Source organism: Adiantum capillus-veneris, chromosome 5 (genome assembly GCF_014529385.1).
Source record: "Adiantum capillus-veneris isolate H3 chromosome 5, ASM1452938v2, whole genome shotgun sequence".
NCBI lineage: Eukaryota > Viridiplantae > Streptophyta > Polypodiopsida > Polypodiales > Pteridaceae > Adiantum > Adiantum capillus-veneris.
This window is the reverse complement of record NC_140935.1, coordinates 127,053,215-127,078,687: the sequence shown is the minus strand read 5'-3', so window position 1 is coordinate 127,078,687 and position 25,473 is coordinate 127,053,215. Positions and strand designations below refer to the sequence as shown.

At 42.3% G+C, this 25,473-nt stretch overlaps 1 protein-coding gene across 1 annotated transcript; it reads left to right on the top strand.

Moving 5' to 3' along the window:
* Positions 1-17,039: 17,039 nt before the first annotated feature.
* On the top strand, positions 17,040-18,702 carry LOC147458080 (basic leucine zipper 23-like). Its single transcript, XM_086512829.1, has one exon. The coding sequence runs from the start codon at positions 17,485-17,487 to the stop codon at positions 18,259-18,261; it is 777 nt and encodes a 258-aa protein (XP_086368955.1). The 5' UTR covers positions 17,040-17,484; the 3' UTR covers positions 18,262-18,702.
* The last annotated feature ends 6,771 nt before the right edge of the window (positions 18,703-25,473 follow it).

The following is a 25,473-nucleotide window of genomic DNA, read 5'->3' as shown; positions in this document are numbered from 1 at the left end:
CCAGCAAGGAAAGTGTCCATATCATCTTTCTCATGCATAATCTTTGACTCCAGCTCTTTATGCGACAATGCAATTTTTGCCTCATTACGACTTGCATAAAGACCAACCAAAATATCCCAAGCCTGTTTCGCAGATATCACTGAACGAATGTGATGAGTAATAGTGCGCTTCACAGACAACGCAATCAATGCATGAGCCTGCCCATCTTTTACATCACAACAAGCTTGCTCAGCCATGGGAAAAACAGTTGTGGCTGCAACAACTCTGCCACCAAAACGTGCAATATCCTCAACATGCCCACATTCTCTGAATCACAACGTACATCAATGCCCTGCACACTATTTAAGACACCCTTTGACATAAGGACATGTTGCATCATATAAGCCCACATAGGGTAATTGCCCTCATCCAATCTATACTCAATAGCAAACATCTTGAACACATATGTGTAGTTGTCAGCCATGATAAATGCTACACTTGATGTGAAAACTACACGAAAAGAGGAGAAACAAGGCGAGAACAACACGTGCTATATGGCGCAAATTGTAGAAGACTGTAAAGGACCAGATATGCAAAAAACGACATTGACAAAAATTCTACACAAAATGACAAAATAGCATGCACAATACTACTTGTAGTGGAAACGGAGGCCGAAATGAGCCCGAATAAAAAATTTGAGTAGACTAAGCTCCATGAGCTTTTACCCACAAAATTGTCAATCTGCGGATGCTCGCCAAAGCTCATAGAAATCAAAGAAAGTGAGCAGGCATGTGTTGGAGCTATTGACGACTAAGCTCAAGAGGATGCAACCTTTTCTGATACCAATTGTTGGAATTAGGGTTGCAGGAAAACACACATAGCTTGGAGAAGACGAAGGAAGCTCAAGGCACACAACAGAGAGAGTATTACTTAGGGTGCAATGGAAAGAGAAGATAACCCTAGAGTGATGGAATTATATACAATGCACGAGGGAAAACCCCTCCTAGTGAGGGAAAAAATGCCCCAACGGTCCTAAGTGTTTTCACACACATCACTACCTGTAATGGAATTGGCCTAATAATTTGAGAGTAGCGGAAATTAAATGAGAGTACTTTTGAGAAATTACTTTGTGAGCATAGCGGGTGAACATAATTGAAGATAACAACATAGACATAGCAATTAGTTAACTTGGCATGAACAATACTTTTGCAAGAGAGAGAAGTTAGATAACATGACAACAATTGAGGCCCGGGTTTATGTGGAGCCAGTCCCCCCTCCAATAGGCATTTGTATTATGATTTCTCCCATTAAGAGAGACTTGTTACAATACAATCTTTGTGTTCCTTGTGACCTAGGTTATGCAATGAACATGGAAAGCTTCATGCATCACAAGCATACCATAAACTTTGAAGAAAGCTTTAACTACCCCAAGCCTCAGTCCCAAGACCTCAAACACCTTCGAAGGTGGAGAGAGCTAGCAGGGAATGAGGGTAGAGGAAGAAACATTTCATAGGAGAAAGAATTAACTCCTCACTTATCATAACTCTTCTTGCTAGCATCCATAATAGCATAGTAATGAAGAAGGAGGAGATGGCAAGCTTAAGCATTGAAGCATGGCTCTTGGTTGGATTTGCACTCTATAGCCAAGAGTGTTGGTGTAGGCTCTCAAACTCTACTTGCTTGGAGAAGGAGAGGGAGCTCTTGCACTTAGCACATTGCACAATGAGAGTGTGTGTGGGAGAGTATACCCCCCTAAGAAACCCCCTAGCTTGCTTTGGTCGACCCCCCCTTGTAGCTCATGCTTGAAGCTCATTGGACCCCTCCAGGCCTAGCCAATCATAAGCAGGAGTCATACGAAGCAACAAGGGTAGCCTTGGGACAAGTGTCCCCCTTTCAACTTTGAGAGAGAGGACTTGATAAATGCAAAATCAATTAGTTAAATCTCCTCAATTATAATTGGACCCCTTGGATGGCCAACCAATAGGCTTCAGGCACACCATGAGGGCAACATGAAGAGGAACTTGACAAGTGTCCCCTTCGCTTTCTTTGTACCAAGTAGGCCTTGTGTGAGTGTGTGGGTTTTCTCTCTCATCCCCCCTCATGTAGGGCTCGCCCCTTCCTTGTAGGGATTAGATTTTTGACTTTTAACACCTCAAGCCCCTCAAGCTTAGGCCTAGTTCCCACCACAAGCTTGGCCCTTAAGCACTTCAAGCTTGGGCTGGGTTCTCACCTCAAGTACAACCCTAGCATCTCAAGCATGTCAAGCACCTCAAGCACCTTAGTCATCAAGCATGACAAGCACCTCAAGCACCTTAAGCTTGGGCCGGGTTCCCACCTCAAGCACAACCCTAGCTTACGTAAGGTCAAAGGACTTTTACACTCATTATTAGAGGTCTTCAATGAAGCTAACCATAAGGTCTTATGCTCGATTGGTTAGCCTTGCTCTTTGATAGACCATCTCTCATTTGGGCCCGTTTACCATTGGCCCCGTGTTGAGATAGATCTATAAGCACATGTTTATATCTTAACCCTTGTTCTCGTTTATTCTCCCACATTAAGTGACCAGTTTAATATGAGGAGATCATTTGGGTTGGTTGGATATTAGATTTTATGACACTACCACATGTATATGGTAGGATATACAAAAAAAATTATTAAAAAATATATATATATATATATATATATATATATATATATATATATATATATATAGAGAGAGAGAGAGAGAGAGAGAGAGAGAGAGAGAGAGAGAGAGAGAGAGAGAGAGAGAGAGAGAATGTACAACCTTCAATTGCCTCAATGGAGAGCATGTGAGTAGCTTCAAACCTTTATATTATGGGATTTTTTTTTGGCACTCTAATGCTTCACATCAACTAGTTTTATGAGATTGTGCCCACACATCCGACACTTGCATGTCGCAAGGGTGAAGTCTCAAGCTATATGTAGCCCATTGAAAATGATTTTTATCCTTGTTTTAGATTCAGCATAATAAAAGTAGGGAGGTACAGACCATGTCTATGAAAAGGGCCATATTCAATGCGCTACATATAGCTTGAGACTCTCAAGCTATACATAGCCCATTGAATATGACTTTTATCCTTGTTTAAGATCTCACATAATTAAAGTAGGGAGGTAGAGACCATGTCTACGAAAAGGGCAATGCCAATAAACCAGATCCAACCATAGTCGAATATATACATACATGCATGCATGCCATGCACTGATGTTGCACTTTTTTTCCCTAAAGATATTGTTTTAAAAAAAAGGTGGATTGCGACCTTGATAAGTAACTAGAGGAGAAACATAGCAAGAAGTATAAGAAGGAGGCCTAGGCATGCTAAATATTTTCAATGAGAACATGCAAGCCATTAAATATATTTCATAATGTCATATGATAGATCATAGCAAATAACCTCGTTTGATGATGTGATCAAAGAACACAGGAGAGCACCAAGTATGTTGAAAGCATCGTGCGACTAGTGACCTCAATGAAATTGCCCCCTAAGAAACAAGGTGAAGCGTAACCTAGGCAGTCATGAACCAAATTGGAATGGAGATCACATGAGAGGAACCCCTTAGGTAGAGTACCCTTTTTTCCGTTCTCTTGTTTTAGCATACCAAAAAACCATAAGGATAGGGAGAGTTAATTCAAGCTTGAGCCTTTGTTCGATAACCGTAATAGACAAGGAGGATGCATCAGCATGGATTGCATAGTAACTTAATAAACAACTAGTAAAACGGCGTCGCCTCCGGCGGCGGCATGGCCCTTCTTACCCTCAAGCCCCTTGCTCTTGACAAATTTTATAAAAGTAGATCAAGAAAATTTCTCTCTCTCTCTCTCTCTCTCTCTCTCTCTCTCTCTCTCTCTCTTCTTTTGAGTAGTGCTCGAAAATTACCTAGGTCTACCCTTTAATCCCACCTTCAAAATTTGAAATCTACCTTAAATGAGTCAAAAAATCTAGTGTATTTGAGATTAATTAAACCAAGTTTTTTGGAAAAAAACTTATCGAGCCCTGGTTCTAAGGTCCCTCTCTCTCTCTCTCTCTCTCTCTTACCACGGATACATGTATGTATGTGTTTATACAACTCCTCATGACACGCACATGATGGACACTATCACCAATAACCTACTAATACTTGTTTACCCATGATAAAATTCCACTCTGGTCATTTGGGCCTTTTCCATGTGGCACTGCTTCGGAATGAACAATTGCAATTACATGAGTGAAGGAAAGTCTGTATCGTCCCACATTGCTTTGGAATGACCTCATTTCAATAGTGATATAGACTTGCTATTCACTCAACAAAAGCTCACCACCTTCAGGTCCCACTCATCGTCGATCAACCTCAATGTAGACACCATTTCCCTCTTACCCCATCTCGGCGAGATCGCCATTCAGAACACCCTCTTCATGTGTGCTTCTCTAGGCAAATTCCCCAACTACCCCAACGGCTAAAGACGCCTTTCATTTACAGGTCAAGGGAGCCAAGCAAGTAGCTACACTTGCGTATAAGCGTGCAAGTTAATTATGGTTTTTTCCTTTGTGGTGATTTGGACATTTCCCCTGCATTTGGCACATGTGCTAGCATTGATGGGCATTCTTGCCTCTCTCTCTCTCTCTCTCTCTCTCTCTCTCTCTCTCTGTTGGCACACATGGATGTAACTTTCGGTCTCATAGCTTATTTTGGCCTCTTGAAGACGTCAATATAACATTGCAATGCCTTCTCTCTCTCTCTCTCTCTCTCTCTCTCTCTCTCTCTCTCTCTCTCTCTCTCTCTCTCTCTCTCTCTCTCTCTCTCTCTCCACACAAATAGTAGCACTTCTAGATTCATTTTAGCATCTCCTTTTTGTACCCACACATGGTATCAAATTCACCAGTTTCTAACAGATTGGTCTCATAGGTCATTTTGGCCTTTTGAAGTCGTTAATATATCATTTCATTTCTTTGCCGGCAGGTGTCCGCCTCTCTCTCGGTTTTCGTGCAAGTTCTCTCTCTCTCTCTCTCTCTCTCTCTCTCTCTCTCTCTCTCTCTCTCTCTCTCTCTCTCTCTCTCTCTCTCTCTGATCGCTGTGTGCCCGAACTTGCAGGCCACACCTGCCGGTTGAACATGCTGCTGACGCGTGACAAGGAGGGGGGGGGGGGGCGGAATCCCTCCCCCCATTATAGATAGTATAGATAAGCAAAGGCTTAACTACACCCTGCATAGTGTCGCTGATTCATTTGGTAAAGCTTTAAAGATGAACTTTTAACAACACTTAGCACAACCCTCTTTACGTTCACCACTTTATGATCACATGTACAAATTACCCACACATAGATATCTCAATACATTTCCAGTATAAATTGCTCACAGAAAAGGCCCTACCCAATTACAATATGCAATTTGGGTATACATGAAAAGAAATATACACACACAAACCCATTTCATACGGTTTCCTCTCGATAGGGTATGTATTGCATGAAAGGTATGTGTATAGGTACATTAACAATACAATTGAACCAGGGGTGACTATGTGTATAGGTACATTAACAATAAAATTGAACCAGGGTGACTATGTGTATAGGTACATTAACAATAAAATTGAACCAGGGTGACTATGCATGTGCGCGGGTGAGTGTGTGTGTGTGTGTGTGTGTGTGTGTGTGTGTGTGTGTGTGAGAGAGAGAGAGAGAGAGAGAGAGAGAGAGAGAGAGAGAGAGAGAGAGAGAGAGAGACCATGGTTGTAGTGCATGATTGACGCATGAAGTAAGTCACCTGTTTTGAGCACCTCTCAATGCTTGATGCAGATCCCTTTGCTACTCCAAGCATGGCCTCAACCTTTTTCCAAGATCTACATTGCCAGTTGCTCCCCTTCATCAGCCGTCAATTAAAGCATATTCGTTAAACTTCAAACAGGTGGGTAAGCTACCCATGCATGTTGGGAGAAGAGGGAGAGATCGACCGCTTAGAATATTCAACATAAGCTTTCAAGCCATCACCATCAAACTGTCCACCTCTTCTTCCAATTTCCAAGCACACACACTCTCTTAAGCTATGGTTATTTTGCTGTGTACTCTCTAATCTAGTCTACATCTCTTACACTCTCTTACAAGCTTGTCTATGTCAATTCTATGTTTAATGTGTGTGTGTGTCATAGTTTAGGTGAGTGTGTGTGCTTGGAAATTGGAAGAAGAGGTGGACAGTTTGATGGTGATGGCTTGAAAGCTTATGTTGAATATTCTAAGGTCGATCTCTCCCTCTTCTCCCAGCAATGCAACATCAAGTTTCCTCCATGTTGATGAAGATAGAACCCTTGACTCTATCATTGCTTGGCCATTCAAACTATAAAATTTTGATGAAGCAGACCAATTGCATAAAAAGACTCTAGCCTTGACTGATCTCTTTCAAGAGGAAAAGCTCCTACAATTCTTGACCCTCTAGTCCAAGGGCAAGTGAAACACCTTGCAGACATGATGTACATGAAGCATTTGCAAGATAAACTCTCTCTTGAATCTTGCCAATTTTTTTCTAAATCGATTAACAATGATTCAAATTTTCTTCCTAGATTGGTGTAGCCCTTTGTCAGCATCATTGCTTGCCTGTTAGCCTATGGATTTCTCTTACCTCCATGCACATTCCCTATGATTACCAGGTGCCTTTAATAGCCTTTGACACCCTCTTCGCTTGAGTCGATCATCTCGCCATTGCAATCATGCGTTGTAACATTTAATGGCCTAAAATCTTATGTGTAGCGGAAATTAGCATGAACATAGTGGGCATTTCATTAGAATAGATTCCTAATGAGAATTACAAGAGTGCTTGGGTGGAGAGAGAGCAACAAAAAGCATAACACCTAGTTAGATAGCATCGACAATACTTTCAAAAGAGAGAGCAATTAAGCTATTGACAACAGTTGAGGACCGGATTTGCATGGAGCCGGTCCCCCCTCCAAAAGGCTTTGTATTATGGTTTCTCCCATCAAGAGAGACATTGTACAATACAATTCTTTGTGTTCCTTCAAGACTAGCTAGTGCAATGAAGATGGAAGCTTCATACACCAAGCAAAACACTTAATCAAACACAACTTGAATTATCCCCGTTCTCAGACCCAAGACCTCACACACCTTCGAAGATGGTGAGAGCTAGCAGGGTATGAGAGTAGATTGAGAGGAAAAAGAAGTATCTTACGAGAAAGATGTACATCTCCTCACATAATCACTCATATTAGCATAGCTTAGCTTAGTAATTAGCTTGGTAGAGAAGATGAGCATGCATTGAAGCTTGGCTCTTGGTTGGATTTGCATCCACATGCCAAGAGAGTGTTGATGTAGGCTTCTATCTCACAAGCTTGGAGTAGGTGATGAGCTCTCCATTAAAGCTTGGGAGGAGATAGAGTATTCTTCCTTCACACATGGTCAAGTGTGAGTGTGTGTGTGTCAATGCCAAACAAAAATCAGCCCCCTCTCTCTCTTGGGCGAGCCCTAGCTGCTAATTAGGTCTGGCTTTTGCCTCATTGGACCTCCCCAGGTCAAGCCAATAGGAATTAAACAGCATAAGTGATAGCCTTCAGACATGTGTCCCCCGACCCTTTGGGAGACTGCCCAATAGTCTTCTAGGAGACTTATTTCTCATTGGTTTCTTTTATTAAATGTTTTTAACTTAATTAAACAAAACTCTCATTGGACCCCTTTGTCTCCTGGCCAATAATTAAATAATTAAACAAAACTCTCATTGGACCCCTTTGTCTCCTGGCCAATAGGAATCAGGCAAGCCATGAGGCTTCTGAATGCTCATTGGACCCTTTGGGAGACTGCCCAATAGTCTTCTAGGAGACTTATTTCTCATTGGTTTCTTTTATTAAATGTTTTTAACTTAATTAAACTACATTTACTCTAGCTTAATTCTCATTGGTCCACTTCAAGGGTCTTCCAATAGGAACTGGGCACACCTTGTGGGCATCTGGCCTAGGGAGCTGACATGTGTCCCTCATTCCCTTTGTGTAAAGGGAGCCTGTGTGTGTGTGTGTGGCTTTCTCTCTCATCCCCTAGCTTTGGGGCTCGCCCCCTCCCATGTAGGGATGTGGAAAGACTTTTAGGGCACACACTAAGCATCCAATTTTCCCTAGGGTTGACCTTTGGACACAACCTTTGAATTTTGGAACCTTAGCATTTTGGAAGTCTTAATGGGCTGAACCTTAGGGTCTTTTTGGCCCATTGTTTCACATGGATCTTTTGCAGATGGCCCCCCCTTTGGATCCCTATTTTCCCTCCTTTGGATCCCTACTGTGGCCGGTCTGCTAGCTTAACCAATATTCTAGCTTTTTCTCCCTTGGCACTTCCCCACATTAAATGATCAGTTTAATATGAGAAAATCATTTAGGAGAATTAGATATTGATTATTATGACATTACCTCTCTCTTGAAATCATAGTCGTCCTCGACTATGGTGTAGAGAAGATAAAGTATATGCACGAGTCCTTTTCTTAGCGGGTAGAGGATCCCTATGTTACCCTACGACATCATTCCATAATGGATGACTAGTCCATTTGGCGCTTGAGAGCCTGAGGCTGCCGCAAGCATGTCTGCACATTAGTCCTATCAGTCTTCCATAGTAGAGTGACAAGCTCTACTTGGTGTTTGGGAGACGTCGTCTCCGCAAACTTGATCTAAGCATGCATACTACTTCATTTTTGTGCACAAATAAAGAAAAAGAGAGTCTTATAAGACAAAAATTTTTGTTCATTTTTAACATTTTGTACATTTGCTTACTCTTGGGAAGCATTGTAAGCATTGACAAGGTTTAGGTTATCCTTTAATTGTATGCCTTGCATCCATCTAGCATCTTCAAAAGGATAATTCTTAATAAGATATCGTCGGATAGTCTTACCGCCTCTTAATACCTTGTCTTCATGTCGGAGAATGGATTCGGGCTGCAGCACCTCCTCGTGGTCCTCGATCTTCGGTGGGTCTTCAATAGTTGGTTCTTGAGGTGGCTCTCCTTTGTAAGGCTTTAATAGGCTCACATGAAAAGCATTGTGTATGAGCCAATGATTGGGCAACTTAAGTTGATAGGCCATCTCATTGATTGGCCTAAGAATCTGGAAGGGACCATAGTACCTTTTTGCTAGTTTAGCATAGTACTTTTGGTGGCCCGTAGGATTCTTGCCCGTCGTGTGCCTTAATCGAGCCTTGGGAAACTTTAACAAGACCCAATCGTTTTCTTTAAAGGCTTGGGCTCTTCTGTGCTTGTCAGCAGCAGCCTTTTGCCTTTGCTGTGAGATAGAGATAGCATCCTTAATCTTTTGGAAAGATTCTTGTAGGTCTCGGCTATACTCATCTGCAGCGAAGATCTTCCCATGTACCTTAAGTAGCAAGGGACTTTTTGATCTTCCCTCAATTACCTCGAAAGGTGCTTTTCCTGTGGAAGTATGTACAGTGTTATTGTAAGCATACTCTAATAAGGGTAAGTACTTCTCCCATTGGGATCTTTGATCTACTTCCGTTACATAGGCTTTTAGTAGATCGAGAATGGTTAGGTTAGCTATTTCACTTTGGCCATCAGTTTGTGGATGATAGGCCGAAGAGAAGTTTAGCCTTGTTCCTAAATTCTCAAAGAGACCCTTCCAGAAATTACTGGTCATTCTAGGATCTCTATCCGACACTATGGACATTGGCAAGCCATGGTACTTGAAAATTTGTGAAATGAAGAGGGTTGCCATTTGATGGGCTTTGATAGTCTTTTTGACAGGTATAAAATGAGCTTGTTTACTGAACCTGTCTACTATCGTCCATATTCCCGTATTCCCATGGATAGACTTAGGCAATCCAAAGATAAAATCCATGGATATGCTCTCCCAAGGTGAATTAGGGATTGGCAAGGGTTGAAGCAATCCAAGTTGCTTCCCTCTATCAAATTTTGTCTTTTGACATACCACACATTTGGAAACATACTCGTGTATGTTCACTTTCATGGTAGGCCAATAGAAATATGTTTCAATTCCCTTTAGGGTAGACTGAATGCCTCTATGCCCCGCATATGGGGGAGCATGAGATTCATACATTACTTTCTCACGTAGTGAGTTAGTAACGCATAGTCTATTGCCATAGAGAAGATAACCATCTTGTAAAATAAATGGTTCTTCTTTCTTCCCTAATGCAAGGGCTGAAATCACATCTCTAAAATCGGGATCAATAGCATACTCATCTATCATTGAAGATAGATCATTGTGAGTTGCTATGGAAACCGCATTCACTCTCGGTCGTCTTGAGAGTGCATCGGCTACTTGATTATGCTTGCTAGCAATGTGAGCAATATGAAAATGAAATTGCGAAAGGAAATTTGCCCACCTCATTTGTTTGTCGGAAAGCTTGGTCTGCGTCATGAAGTACTTAAGACTTTGGTGATCCGTTCGCAGAATGAAAGGAGTCCCCAATAAATAGTGCTTCCATGAGTCTAAGGCATGTAGAACTGCAAGGAGTTCTTTTTCGTATATGCCTAGAGCTTGCTCAACAGGGTCGAGCCTTCGACTCTCATAGCCTATGGCGTGCCCTTCTTGGAGTAGAACAGCCCCAAGGCAATCACCACAAGCATCACATTGGACCTCAAATGGTTTTGAGAGATCCGGTAGTGTAAGCACAGGTTGAGAGATAAGCTTTTCTTTAAGCTTTTCGAAAGCATTGTTCTCCTTAGCAGACCACGTATACCTAACATTTTTCTTTGTTAGGTCATGTAATGGTCCCGCAATTTGTGAGAACTTTTCTATGAAGCGTCTATAGTATGCACACATACCTATAAAGCTTCTTAGTTCATGAAGATTCCTTGGTTTAGGCCATCCTTTTATTACCTCTAACTTGGATGGATCCATTTGGATTCCATCTTGAGAGATAATGTGACCTAAATATTGAATCTCTTGCAAGAAAAATTCACTTTTCTTTCGATTAACATAAAGTTTATTCTCTCTTAAAACTTGAAATATTACCTGGAGGTGTTGCTTGTGTTCCTCCAATGAATTAGAGTAGATGATAATATCATCAAAGAACACTCCAGTGAAGGTTCGATGAGGCCTGAACAGCTTCTCCATCAAGCGGTTGAATGTGGCTGGTGCATTAGTCAAGCCAAAAGGCATGACAATGTATTCGTAAAGACCAAATGTAGTACGAAATGCGGTCTTTACAATGTCTTGATCAACTATCCTTATTTGATGATAGCCACTTTTTAGGTCAATCCTACTGAAGTAGGTCGATCCTTGTAGCTTATCAAATAGGTCTTCTACCCGTGGAACGGGAAACCTATTCTTGATAGTGATCCTATTTAGTGCTCTATAGTCGACACACATACGATATGTGCCGTCTTTCTTTTGCACTAATAGCACAGGTGAGCAAAATGGAGATGAGCTAGGCCTAACCATGCCCTTCTCAACTAACTCATGCACTTGCCGCATAATCTCCTCTTGTTGAGCTTGAGAAACTCTATAAGGAGGTTTGTTAGGCGGTGAACTTCCTGGAAGAAGTTCAATTGCATGGTCGTCATTACCTCGTTTAGGAGGTAGCTCACAAGGGATGTCGTCAATAAAAACATCTTGAAACCCCTTGAGAAAATTGGATAACTCTAATTCCTTTTGGTTGCTTTTATTTTCTTTTGTTAAAGCATCAGGTTCATTTTGAGAATCTTTAACAAAAATCATGTACACGGAAATAGAGCTCTTTATTGACTTGTTGAAAGCTGGTGTATGTACAATGGGGATGGTGTTACCCATCTCCTTAGCATCTATATACATGTCCTTTTCCCTGAACTTAAAGGAGATTCTCCTTTCAGGAAATTTAACATCGGCAGCCAGGCGGTCAAACCATGGTGCCCCTAGGATTACATCCTCATGCTTGAGAGGAGAGATAAAGAAGTCCTCTTTGTCCACATAGCCTTGGACATGAAGCCTCAATTTCCCGATTAAGGGAGTGACTGAAGCTTCTTGCCCCTTGAAGGCACTGTCTGCGGGTAGGATATCTCCCACCTCGTAGGTTGTATGCCTAGCTTGGTGGCTAACTCCATAGATATGAAATTGTGAGTAGAACCAGGGTCAAAGAGAATAAAAGCATCATGTTCTCTTACCTTTCCCCAAGCATGGCATAGAGGAGATCCTTTGTGGTGAGTTTGGTGAATCTCCTCCTCTTGGATTTCAACCAAAGAAGCTCTAGGAGGATCTTGGCGGTTGTTCTTTTGGGGACAAGCGCGGTACGCATGCCCTTGTTCGCCGCACTTGAAACACCGGTTATCTTTACGATAACGCTCAAGCTCTTCAGGAGAGAGTTTATTCTTTCCTTTGTAAACTCCCTTCTCTTTAGCTTTGTTGGAAGTGCCCTTAGGAGACTTTTGGACATTGTCCTTCCCCTTAGGCTCATTGGAACCCTTGTTTTCCGGGGGCTTATTATTTCTTTTACCCCCCGTTTGGAAATTGATTCGCGAGGCCACCATAGTATGGTGTATTACCGCCGATATGGTACGTGGCCTTTGGGAGTTGACATACTCCGCCATTTCTTCGGTTAAGCCCGCACAAAATTGTTGCTTTTGCTCTCCAAAATCCAACTTTTTGAAGACAGTGGCTTTGAGTTGTAGGTCCCAAAACTTGTCTACATATTTGTGGATGGATTCATTGGGAGAGAGCTTTAAGCTTCGCCATTCGGTGAGTACTTTGTCTTTGGCATCGGTGGCCAAAAACTGCTTCATAATGGAAGCTCTTAAAGCCTTCCATGTTCGTGGAGCTTCACCGTTGGCTCGTAGGCTAGACCACCATTGTCTGGCGGACTTTTGAAAGTGCATAGCTACATGGCGTAGCTTAGAGGACTCCGTGAAGCCCTCATCTCCAAACGCCGCATCGAATTGCTGAATAAAGGCCAAAACTTTGTCTGTAGCACCGAAGGTGCCATCATAGGTAAGGAAAGAGATGCTCTTCCCTCCCTCTTTGAATTTCTTCAGCTTGGACGACCTCTTCCATGCGGCATAGGATTTCCTATGGCCTCTTCTTTTTGATGGTTCAAAAGTTGCACCATCACTTTCTTCAGAAGGTGAAGAATTTGAAGAAGGTGGAGAAGAGGGTGACCTCTTTCTCGCCTTTTTCTTGTCTTGATCTTTGTCGTCTTCACCATAGCTTTCATAAGAGGAAGAGGATGAAGAAGATGGAGAAGAGGGTGTCCTCTTTCTTGCCTTTTTCTTCTCTTGCTTTTTATCATCCCTCTTTGAATTATGGCGTGGAGAAGAGTGTGATGGTCTTCTCCGCTTTGGTGGTGATGGAGAGCGTTTAGCCCGCCGTCTTCGTGGAGCCATCTCCGCCGAGGTGGCGGAAGACTCGCTTCTTTCTCGTTCCTTCGGTGGAGGCTCTTGAGTTCTCCTTTGGGAAGGAGATGCATCATCAAGAAGTAAGTTCTTGAGCCCTTCATATGGATTCTCTTCTTCCTCACGAATCGGAGAGAGACCTCTTTTGGTAGTCTCACAAGGAGGCTTCCTAGGTGTTCTCTCGTCATGGTGATGAGTTTGGAGAATCCCGTGAGCACGGAGCTGCCGTTGCACTTCACTTTGGAGAGATGGATTGCCCATGGCTTGTTGAAGCCTAGAAACAAGATAGTTAACAAGCATTGAAGCATCATTAGTAGCTTGCTCATGAGCAAAATCAAAGTTATCAACATTAATTTCACTCTCTTTACTATTGTCAGTCATTCTAACAACTTTTAGGTGTAAACTTTTTAGGTGTACTTTGGCACTTCAAGCCCTAGTTGCTACTCCTCTTTACCCCTTTAGAAAAAGCACTCAAGCTACTGTACCCGCGGCTCGAATACCATTAATTGCAAGGAATAGAAGAGAGGGTCTTTCGACACCAAGGCAGCACCGGCTCCTGTCAAGCTTCTAATAGCTCAATAGTGGTTAAGCCGTAGGCAAGCCCCGTAGGACTCCACTATTAAGACCATAGCTCTCGACGGTGATGCCCCGTTAACTGCACAAAGGCAGGCGCACTGCAAGGCTGAAAAATCCCTATTCTACTTACTCACAGGCAATTAATAATACCAACCATTTGTAGCTAGCTTGAGGACCTCCCTTCTTGAGCAAGAAAAGAGAAACCTTGAGCTCTGATACCAATGTAACATTTAATGGCCTAAAATCTTATGTGTAGCGGAAATTAGCATGAACATAGTGGGCATTTCATTAGAATAGATTCCTAATGAGAATTACAAGAGTGCTTGGGTGGAGAGAGAGCAACAAAAAGCATAACACCTAGTTAGATAGCATCGACAATACTTTCAAAAGAGAGAGCAATTAAGCTATTGACAACAATTGAGGACCGGATTTGCATGGAGCCGGTCCCCCCTCCAAAAGGCTTTGTATTATGGTTTCTCCCATCAAGAGAGACATTGTACAATACAATTCTTTGTGTTCCTTCAAGACTAGCTAGTGCAATGAAGATGGAAGCTTCATACACCAAGCAAAACACTTAATCAAACACAACTTGAATTATCCCCGTTCTCAGACCCAAGACCTCACACACCTTCGAAGATGGTGAGAGCTAGCAGGGTATGAGAGTAGATTGAGAGGAAAAAGAAGTATCTTACGAGAAAGATGTACATCTCCTCACATAATCACTCATATTAGCATAGCTTAGCTTAGTAATTAGCTTGGTAGAGAAGATGAGCATGCATTGAAGCTTGGCTCTTGGTTGGATTTGCATCCACATGCCAAGAGAGTGTTGATGTAGGCTTCTATCTCACAAGCTTGGAGTAGGTGATGAGCTCTCCATTAAAGCTTGGGAGGAGATAGAGTATTCTTCCTTCACACATGGTCAAGTGTGAGTGTGTGTGTGTCAATGCCAAACAAAAATCAGCCCCCTCTCTCTCTTGGGCGAGCCCTAGCTGCTAATTAGGTCTGGCTTTTGCCTCATTGGACCTCCCCAGGTCAAGCCAATAGGAATTAAACAGCATAAGTGATAGCCTTCAGACATGTGTCCCCCTTTCCCCTTTTGTGAGAGCTTTAGATAATTAAATAATTAAACAAAACTCTCATTGGACCCCTTTGTCTCCTGGCCAATAGGAATCAGGCAAGCCATGAGGCTTCTGAATGCTCATTGGACCCTTTGGGAGACTGCCCAATAGTCTTCTAGGAGACTTATTTCTCATTGGTTTCTTTTATTAAATGTTTTTAACTTAATTAAACTACATTTACTCTAGCTTAATTCTCATTGGTCCACTTCAAGGGTCTTCCAATAGGAACTGGGCACACCTTGTGGGCATCTGGCCTAGGGAGCTGACATGTGTCCCTCATTCCCTTTGTGTAAAGGGAGCCTGTGTGTGTGTGTGTGGCTTTCTCTCTCATCCCCTAGCTTTGGGGCTCGCCCCCTCCCATGTAGGGATGTGGAAAGACTTTTAGGGCACACACTAAGCATCCAATTTTCCCTAGGGTTGACCTTTGGACACAACCTTTGAATTTTGGAACCTTAGCATTTTGGAAGTCTTAATGGGCTGAACCTTAGGGTCTTTTTGGCCCATTGTTTCACATGGATCTTTTGCAGATGGCCCCCCCTTTGGATCCCTATTTTCCCTCCTTTGGATCCCTACTGTGGCCGGTCTGCTAGCTTAACCAATATTCTAGCTTTTTCTCCCTTGGCACTTCCCCACATTAAATGATCAGTTTAATATGAGAAAATCATTTAGGAGAATTAGATATTGATTATTATGACATGCGTGCACGTCGCACGTGCACACACACACACACACACACACACACACACACACACACACACACACACACACACACACACACACACACACACATACACACACACACACACAGAGGACCGGGTACTCCATTGCATAGAATGAACTTAAAAGTAAAAATAAGGAATGCTAAAAATACACAGAGCGTCATCACATTAGTAGCCAAAACAAAAGCCCATTGCCTACCTTCAATTAGAACATTACTTGTAACCAGCAACGTCAGGAGACAAATAGGTAGGGGACAAATAGGTTGGGTTGTCAAAGGCTACAACCAACAACATTAAGGTGCAAATTAATCAGGTTGTGGTGTTGTGTTAACCTATACAGAGTCGGCTCACCATCTTTGTTAGCGAAACCCTCCCAAACACACACACATGAAATCTCGGTGTTCCTCAAGCCATGCTCCCGATCCCCCACCTCCTGCAACTACTTCTATCGATCTCATCAAAGCTTTGTATGCCTGCAATCACGTTAACAACCGTTCCATCTTCCAATTAGCGTCCACATTGTCTGTTGTTGTTGTCAGATTCCTTTTGAGAGGTTTCACCGTTCAACTATATATATATATATATATATATATATATATATATATATATATATATATATATATATATATATATATATATATATATATATATATATATATATATATATATATATATATATATATAGAGAGAGAGAGAGAGAGAGAGAGAGAGAGTTTCAAACTGCACTGAGTGTAGAGCAGCAAGATGACTGCCATCGTGAATTAGCATGATGAGAGAGAGCTTGGACCCTTGGGCCCCTCATATTGCCATTACGCTCGTCACAGGCAGATGGCACTCCTTTCTTCCAAGCAGTCAAACGGTCGTTCGCGCATGACATGGAGTCTCTCTCTCTCTATCTCTCTCTCTCACAGTGCACTGAGTGCCTTGGCTGCTGCAGGCCACACTGGCCGAGAGGTAGCCGCCTACCACCACGTGGTCGAGGGCGACGGGAATCTTTCTCTGCTCGTGCCGCCTCTCTTTCTCTCTCTTCGTGTAGGCTAGGTCTTTTCTTTCTCTCGTTGAGCGGGCAGGGTTCAGAGCACACAAACCGGATAAAGCTGCTGCTGCCACGTGTCAGGGGAAGGGGCCGGAATCCCTCCCCCTGAACCATCAGGATAGGGAGAGTTAATTCAAGCTTGAGCCTTTGTTCGGTAACCGTAATAGACAAGGAGGATGCATCAGCATGGATTGCATAGTAACTTAAACAACTCCAACTCAGCTAGCCCTATAGTGGTCCCAAGGGCCAAAGGCCAACACCAGTTTTTGATTTAGACAAGGGACGAAAGGCCCAAGCCCTGTAGGAATCTTTGTGCCCGCATTTACATGTGGGTCTCTTCCTTAAGCTTGAGGGATTGCGTGGTGTTTCGCAACTCGCTGCGCCCTCACCCACAGCGCTTCTCTCAAACTTCTTCTGGAGTCTTGTTTGAAATACGGTGATGTTTGAAGCTTGATTCGCTGAAGGTTGCAGTTCAGCTCGATCTGCAGCATAAGGTTTTCGCAGAGAGTCCGTTTGCAGTTCATCAGGAGCTCGACTTCGTCATCCACTCGATTAGGTTATGCAACTCAAACAACGGTTTCGCTTCATTCTACACCGATACTCGCAGAGTCCGGTATTTGTAGCTAGATTAGGGTTTCGCATGAGGCATGACCTCAGACGACAAATTGGGTTAGTTGGCATTTGCCTATGTAGACCAGGGTTTCTCTAAATTAAGGTGCAGACATTTTCAAGCTGTAAGGTTCTGCAGCGATGGATGATGGAGAAATCGACTTCTCAGATCGGCATGTTTTCTCAGATTGCAGCGATCCCTCTATGGAGAGCTTCTTGGACGAGCTTTTGAAGAACACTCATTCATGCACCCACACCCACACTTGCAACCCACCTGGGCCCGACAACACACACACTCATACATGTTTCCACACTCACACACAGCTCTTTACTCCCATAGGGGGCAAGGCCGATTCTGATCATGGCTTGAATGTAACCTCGGAGCAAGTCATAAGCCTAGACAGCCCAATTGAGCCGGCCAGTAAGAAACAGACTTTGGGAAACAGAGAAGCAGTGAGGAAGTACAGAGAGAAGAAGAAGGCACAGACTGCTTTTCTTGAAGAGCAGGTGATGGAGCTGAGAAGCCTAAATCAACAGCTTGTGAGGAAATTGCAAGGTCAAGCTGCTCTTGAGGCGGAGGTTGTGCGTCTGCGTGGTCTTCTTGCTGAGTTTCGGGGGCGCATCGATGGGGAGCTTGGGTCATGCCCGTCTGCCCAAAAGCTTCGTCTTGAACCTAATGGGATTGACCTTCTTCAGAAAGATGGTGATCTTCAGCCTCTACCAGGTGGTTATTACCTTAATTCTTGCAGTCTCCCTTGCGATGCAGATGTTAGGTGTTTTCATTCCCCCATCAGCAGTGAAAAGGGCCCCTCTACGCCGCAAGAGTACAGCTCTCTTGCTGGAGGTTCTGGTCCTCCTTGCGAAGTCATGAAGGGTGGCTGCCGCAGTCGGACAAAGAGGGTGAAGACAAAACAGTAATACCAATCTTTTTTCCTGCAAATTTTCCAGCTTTTTGGTATGCAAAGTAGTTGTGTGGTTTACGAATTGAGCTCGGTGTGCAAGGCTTTCTTAAGGTAGCTGTGAATGCCGAGCATTGCCTCATGTTTTCATGCTTTACACTGATTGGTCATTGAGGCTCGTATTGACCAGCATTGAACTACCTTCTTTTTTTCCAAGTTACATAGATACTGGCATGTAGCAGTGGCACAGCTATCGCCACTATCGGGTATAGAATGTGAGGGATGTATTGCCTGTACACACTTGCATGTATATATTGTCCGTAACAACTCAGCAAGAGTTATTTATTGCTGACAACCACACGAAGAAGAAAAGCAATAAAATCAGAATATTTTTTATTGGTGCTTGTTTTTACGACGGCTAGTGAGCCAACGTTCTCATAAATGTTACAATTTGGTGGCCTATGTTGAGAATGGTGAGAGTGGAGACAAATTTTCTTCTGCACACTTTGCAGTAAAAGGGCTTATATGTTATGTGATATCTTTCTAATTCTGGTTTTGTCCTCCTAAGAATAACAGTCTACTTGTGCATGTGCAAACTGGAGTTTTGTCACTGGAATTTGGTTTTGACAGTATTGGAGCTTTTTGTGGTATGCTGTCGCAGCACCCTTCTGCGCCAACTGCTAGGCCCCTGTCACACATGGGTGGTGGACAGAGCCGTAAAAGAACCATACGGACGCCCTGCCTGTCACACGGGGTTAATCTCATCAAATGGGCGTAGCCCCAGGTGGAAGGATATCCACCTTTCAAGGCTGGCGCCAGCTGTTCAAACCCACTGGTCCCTCACGGTGCTGCTCTTTTGAGGATGTCCCCACCATTGAGCATGGATGGGTGACGGGTCTGCTTCGGTAGATCTCGCAGAGCAGCAGACACGTTCTCAGGTCAACCATCTTTTGCCACCTCATCCCCAACCACGTCTGGGCGGATGTGTGTTACAGGGGCCTTATTCTGAGGAGCTCTCAAGGAAGCGTGATGTCTGAGCTATGACCTGTGGATATTGATTAACTTTTTTCTATCTTTTGCGTTGTGCATGCTCGATCAGCTACTTTTCTGATTTTAACTCATTGCATCAATTTATTCTCATTTGCTGGACTTCATAATGTCCGAGAGTCTGCCTTGCATCACTGAGCTACAAGAGAGACTGTGTGCGCACATTTTGCCATGTTAAAAGGGGGCACATATTTTTTTTGTACCTTGTTTAGTTAGGCTGGGTTCAGATGGAGCTGCAGAAGAGAGTGGGGCAGGTCGCGCTCGGAGATTGGGCAACAAAAAGGAGCTTCAATTCTGGACCATTGGCTGAGTGATCTCCGTGCCTTTTTGTATATAGATTGTAGCCTCTGTCCTGTGTGAACACCTGAGGCGGACGAAGCAAAATTCACAAGAACTGCTAGCAGGCTTTTCTGAACCCACCCTTAGTGAATGGGTCCCTTCATTAAAGGGCCACATTGACTTCCTTTACATTTTGTTTAAGGCCGGAATCAGACGAGCCGGCGGCAGTGTATCTGTATACAGGCTGGCTGAATATGATTGGAGGAAAGAAGTTGAGTGGCTCTCCAGACACCTGTTTTTGGGCCCCCCTGCCCTCCTCTTTTTCGAGGTCAAAACATATTCGACCTTCAATCATCATTCAGTTCTCTCCCGCAAATCGAGTAAAGAAACTGAATTTCATCAAGTGCCCTCCGGAAATGCACTCAACGCGTCCCTTTTTGGCATGGTATGCTGGCAGTTCTTTAGCTTTAGGCAAGGACTGATTGGCTGAGAAGGAAGTCTGCCTTGTCGAAGGAGAATACTGCCTCCGTCCCTTGTGAACAGGCAGAATAGAGGTAGAACAGGAGGCTCCTCATTGCTTCTGAACCCAGCCTAAAATTCCTATGTGAGGCTTCACCTTGTTGTATTAATGTAAGCTCACCTATGTGTATGTGCCTTGTTGGGTCTGCACCCCGCACCCCCCCTTTTATGAGGGGGGGTTGTGGTGGTGGGGTGGGAGGGGACATATTTGGCAAGAGTGGGATGTTGTGGTATTTAGGCATGATGGAGTCGATGGTTATATTATCTTGTGGATAATTATGTAAAACCAGCGATTTATTTGTTTGTAAATAGCCTCTAAGTAGGCAATTAGCTATGTGTAGCACAAAACTTGTTAGTAGAGTAGTGGGTAATCAGGATCCAAACCACTGAAAAATTACCAGTGCCAAGCCTCTAATTAGGCAAAGTTTTTCGTACTTGCTGCTCTGCATAGTGCTGACACTTTTGTGAAACTCTCTCTGAGGCCATCATCCGCGGGCATGACTTGCATTTTATTCCATTTTTTGTTCATATGGCTTTGTGGGGTACGACATTCTTGGTGCCTTCTAAGAGCAAATCGTCATGGGGGAGTTGCTTGGAAGGGGATGCAAATTCTTATTTTGAGTGTATTTTGTGACATGGCGTATGTAGCCCTTTTCCCCTATCTTGTGAGTATATGCATGACATGAGAAGGATCTTTCTAGTATGCGAGGATTGTAGAAACCTGGTTCCTACCGGTTTGACACAAACATATGCATACCATGTGGTCTTAATGAAATTAAGAGAGATCTTCTCCAACTGATGTGATTTTCCACCAAGCAAGGCAGCATTTCCTCTTTTCAGGGTTTTCCTGAACGTGGTTATGTACCGCTTCAGTGGAGGTCTGTGCGGTGTGTATGTCATTATAGTCTTTAGCTTTTACTAGGGATGAAGACTTTGCTTTCTCGTCTTATGTTGTATGAATTTTCAATTTGGGATCTAAGCTTTGTCATCTGTCTTATTCTTGGTAAATGTCTTAAAATTTAATTGCCTCGGTGAAACTTGGTTTCCGCTAGCTTCTCGTCAAATGTCAAGCATAGGGATGAGTATGATGATGATTATGTCTAAAATGGCTTGCACATTTGCATATTTATTATGAGGTTCTGAAAGATGGACTACAATTTTGACAACAAATTGGTAGGACTTTATTGCATGCTTTGGTATTGACCGTTCATGTAAAATTGAGCACTATTGACAAAAATGGGAGCAATATTCACAATGCACGAATTTTACAAGTTGAACGATGGGGAGTTTTCTCATGTAAAATTGAGCAACGGTGACAAAAATTGCAGCAATACTTGCAATGCTATAATTTTGTGATTCATATGAGAAATATGCATTTGTGAAGCTTGTTTTGTGTTCTCATTGATGAGGGTCTCCACGGATGAAAAAGGAAATAGATTCATGCATTATAAATTGTGTCTTTTTCGCTTAAAATGCTTGTTTGCACACACCAGTAGGCATTAGGACTTGATGTAGACGTATGGGTCCTTTTATTAAAAAACCTAGTGAAATGCTTACCTTGGAGGCCTAGGATTGAAACATATAGATATCTATGATTATTGCCTTGAACCAGAATATACCAATCTAAATATTATCCGTATGCCTCGCATTTCTTTGAACATCTCTTTTAGCTAAGTACGGTTTCATTTGCTCTCGACTAGTTAGATTGTCTCGTCTTTGTTCTAGTAAATCTGCTTTTGTTGTTCAATCTTGCCATCTTATTTATTTACTAGTTGAAAAAGGATACTCGATAAAAAAAACCATGAAAAACATTCGTTCATTTTTGCATCGTAAGTTTATTTTTAATGTTTCTTCCTTTGGAATGTTAAAGATAATTATTAGTAAATTCAATAGAAGTGGGGCGCTAAAAAGATCACTTATTGTTTGATTTAATAACACCTTATGTCGTTGTTTTGATCTCTAGTGCTTCTAGTATTTTTACTATAGCTTGACAAATGTTAGTCTTTATCATGGCTGAGTATGCCCATCACCTTCGGGGGGCGATAGAAACTCAGCTCGTTGGTTTTGTAGAGTACGTTCAAAGCATGAATGACCTCTATACAAATCAACACCTACTCTTGGGCATTGACGATGTGAGTAGGGCTGTCATAATTGTTGTCCAAGCTATGCATGATAAAGGTGTTAATCTTATTCTTCTTGTTTGAACAAGCAACGAAGTTGAGGTTACATATTGTCAAGTTTGAATCTTTGTTGTTTGTAGCAGTATTCATTTTTTGATTTCGTATTTAGCTTACCAGAGGACTTATGATGCGTTCCTTTAAAAGTCGTCGTGTGAAGTTTGATTTCTAGGATTAAGTTTTTAAGGCGTCTTATTTTTTTTTGCTTAAAGTTGAGTACTTGTTTTAAGCCAAAGTAAGTTGTGTCAACTTATTTTACGTATGCCTTTTCTAAAAACATTTTTAAATTTATAATGTTTTATTTTATTTAGTTTTGTTTCGTAGCAAACAAAGTGATTTAATTAGTTAGTTAGTTAGTTTTTGTTTTTTCTTTTATTTTCTTGTGTCCCTTGCTTTTATAGTTTTATGAGTGCTTTATTCCCTCTTTTAATTTGTGAGTTCAGACTATTCTTAACATATGAAGGTATATACATATTGGAGAATAGGAGTTGCAAAATTTTTCTAACAATATAGGATCGAGTATGTTTGGACGATTTTAAGAAAATTCTTTAAATCGTGGAAAATCGATATCTAATGAGGTCCTCACATTTGTTTGAAATGAAATTGAAGAGAGGATAGCTCTGAAGAGGGGCACGGGGACGAGAGTTGTGAGGTTTGGTGACACGCGTTCAGGACCTTGGTTGGCATGTCGTTGATGTCTCTCTTCGCATGTAGTCGATTCCAGAGCAGTGGTGGACGGTGGAGGCTGGACCAAGTCTCTCTCTCTCTCTCTCTCTCGCGTTTGGCGTGAGCAAGGTTTGCAGCTCCTCTTTCGAGAATTTTGCTCGTGATCGATGTCGAGACTCGGGAATTCTGCTTGCAAGGGCGAAGGATACGTAGATTTCAAAGGGAGGGAGAGTAGAGAATATTCGGATGTTCTCCTTAGTAGTGGGTTTTTAAACTAGTATGCTTAGTATGTGTGTGTCACTTACGGCTTAATTTGAGAAATGCTTTTGCAAATTTATGAAATGTTATCCAATTTGCATAAAAATTAAAACCTCACTTATGTACACAATCTCAATAGTAATTACACTAATGGAAAGCACATTCGCAAAACAGTAGTTGATGTTTCACTAAAACTGAGAGACTAGTCTAGGAAAAAAATGAGTAGGATGCATGTAAACCCTAGCCGCCCCATTTCTCTCTTTCTCTCTCTGCTTTTCCAAGAGCTTAGCTTGCATAATGAAGTAGCACATGATGCCACATCTGTCTAGAATGACTTGTTGCAAATTTGCAACTTTCGTCTCCCTTTTTTCTTGCTATATTTCCATCTCCATCTCTATTGACATCCAAGCAAGAATGCATATTTTCTTCATTGTATTTTGGAACCTTTTCCTATCACCTGTCCATGCCCATTAGTACTTCCAGAGCAATATTCTTCACCCCATCCTCTAAGGTCAAGCTTCCCTTGTCTCTTGCTCACACACACAATCTTCAAGACATTTAAGATATTACCAGCAAGCCGTCTTAAGTTTCATTGAAATGTTGACTTGAAAGTAAGATACGCTACCTTTTGAACATGCACGTCATTGCATGCTTTTTGCATGATCAACTCCAAATGCGTGGTGTGATGTATGGATTGACCATACTTTAAAAAAAAAACCAAACTCACAATAGTGAGTATATTTATATATAAATTGAAAACAAAAAGTTACATGCTCCACTCTAACCGTGGTGTCTAACAACCACCAATCCAAAAGATCACCTCGTACATCGGTTGATAAAGGAAGCCACCCTTAGACCATAAATAACATTGAGAGACACAACTTGACTTGAGGTTGCCACCATGGAGGAGGCCCTGCCACAACCCACCCCTTGACCACCAAGTGAGGGCAACGAGAGCTGGAAGTGTCATATTTGCTTCGCCTTTTGCTTGCGCAAACTGACAGTGTTGTCTTGTTACCCTTGACCTCAATTAGATGGTTGACAAGGTCCATTTGTATGCCCTGCGTTTCCTTGTATTCGACTCAAGTTGACTAGTTACACTTGATAATCGTGTCTCAATGACAAGATTATCCATCGGCTCTTGTTTGTCCTGCTTCTCCTGAGTCTAATTCTCCATATTTACCTTAGCAAAGGGACTCCGACCGACGCTGTTGATTCCTCTTGCATCTCCATTGTCGACCAATCTTTCTCTTTAGCCACCTCCCCGCTTGCCCCAACCTCTTCCCTGGTCTTTACTTCCATCTTATCAACATCCATTGAAGGCATGAACCCTCTAGTGACCCACCTCCAAGTAAACGTGATCCTCTGGGTAGGGGCAACTACTACCTCTGGACAAAGCATAGGGTCCAATTCTACAACACTTACAGCAAGCATTTGGGAAAGATGCAAACGCTAGTTCTTGTCGGTATGTGCCAAAATTGCCCATGTTCAAATCCAAATATTTCGGGATGGGTTTTCTCATATTCCACAGTAAGCACACCTTTATGTCTAGGCCGGACCATAATATTTTATCATTCATTGGTGGCCTAACAACTCTTTCCATCAATTATCTCCAAGAGCTAGAAAGTTGCTCCAAGCAATGAGGGATCCACAAAAGGTGTGTCTGAGCAACTAGGTGGCACCTGTGTATCCTTGGAATAAGTCTATGTGGTGCACGTAATGAGAAGTATGCGGATAGTGCAAATGAGACTATGTTCCATGGTTTTGTATGAGTGGGAAATGGATTGGCAGTATGCTTTCAAAAGAAAAATTTTTGTGTAGTAATTCTTAAAGTTTATGGAGCTTGAGTCTATCTACGTGGCTCCAATCCTATCCCTTAAAAAAAAAAACTCGCTTCATGTTGAAATTGGTTTTATTGGTTCTATACTTTTCTCTAAGATATATATGAAAAATTGATATGATGAGTATGCTTGGGAGAAAAAAAAATTAAATTATTTTATAAATATTGGTGTTAAGCAAAGGTGCCCACTTTCACCAACTCTTTATGGGCAGTAGGTGGTTCTTGAGTATATGCACGAAGAAGGAATCACTTATTGGTAATGTTGTGATCATGTTTTTGCTATAGGAAGCCTATGTAGTGCTTTGCCCAAAAGCTCATGATGACCCTTGAAAACTTTTTGCATAGTGGTTTCATGGTGAATGCCTCAAAGATAAAAGGTTATGCTTGTGAAAACTCTCAACAAGAAGAAACCATGCATTGTGTATATTCAAGAACCGATGAAGTA

Excerpts from the sequence above, each read along its gene's own strand:
- LOC147458080 (XM_086512829.1), top strand. The coding sequence starts at position 17,485 with ATGGATGATGGAGAAATCGACTTCTCAGATCGGCATGTTTTCTCAGAT.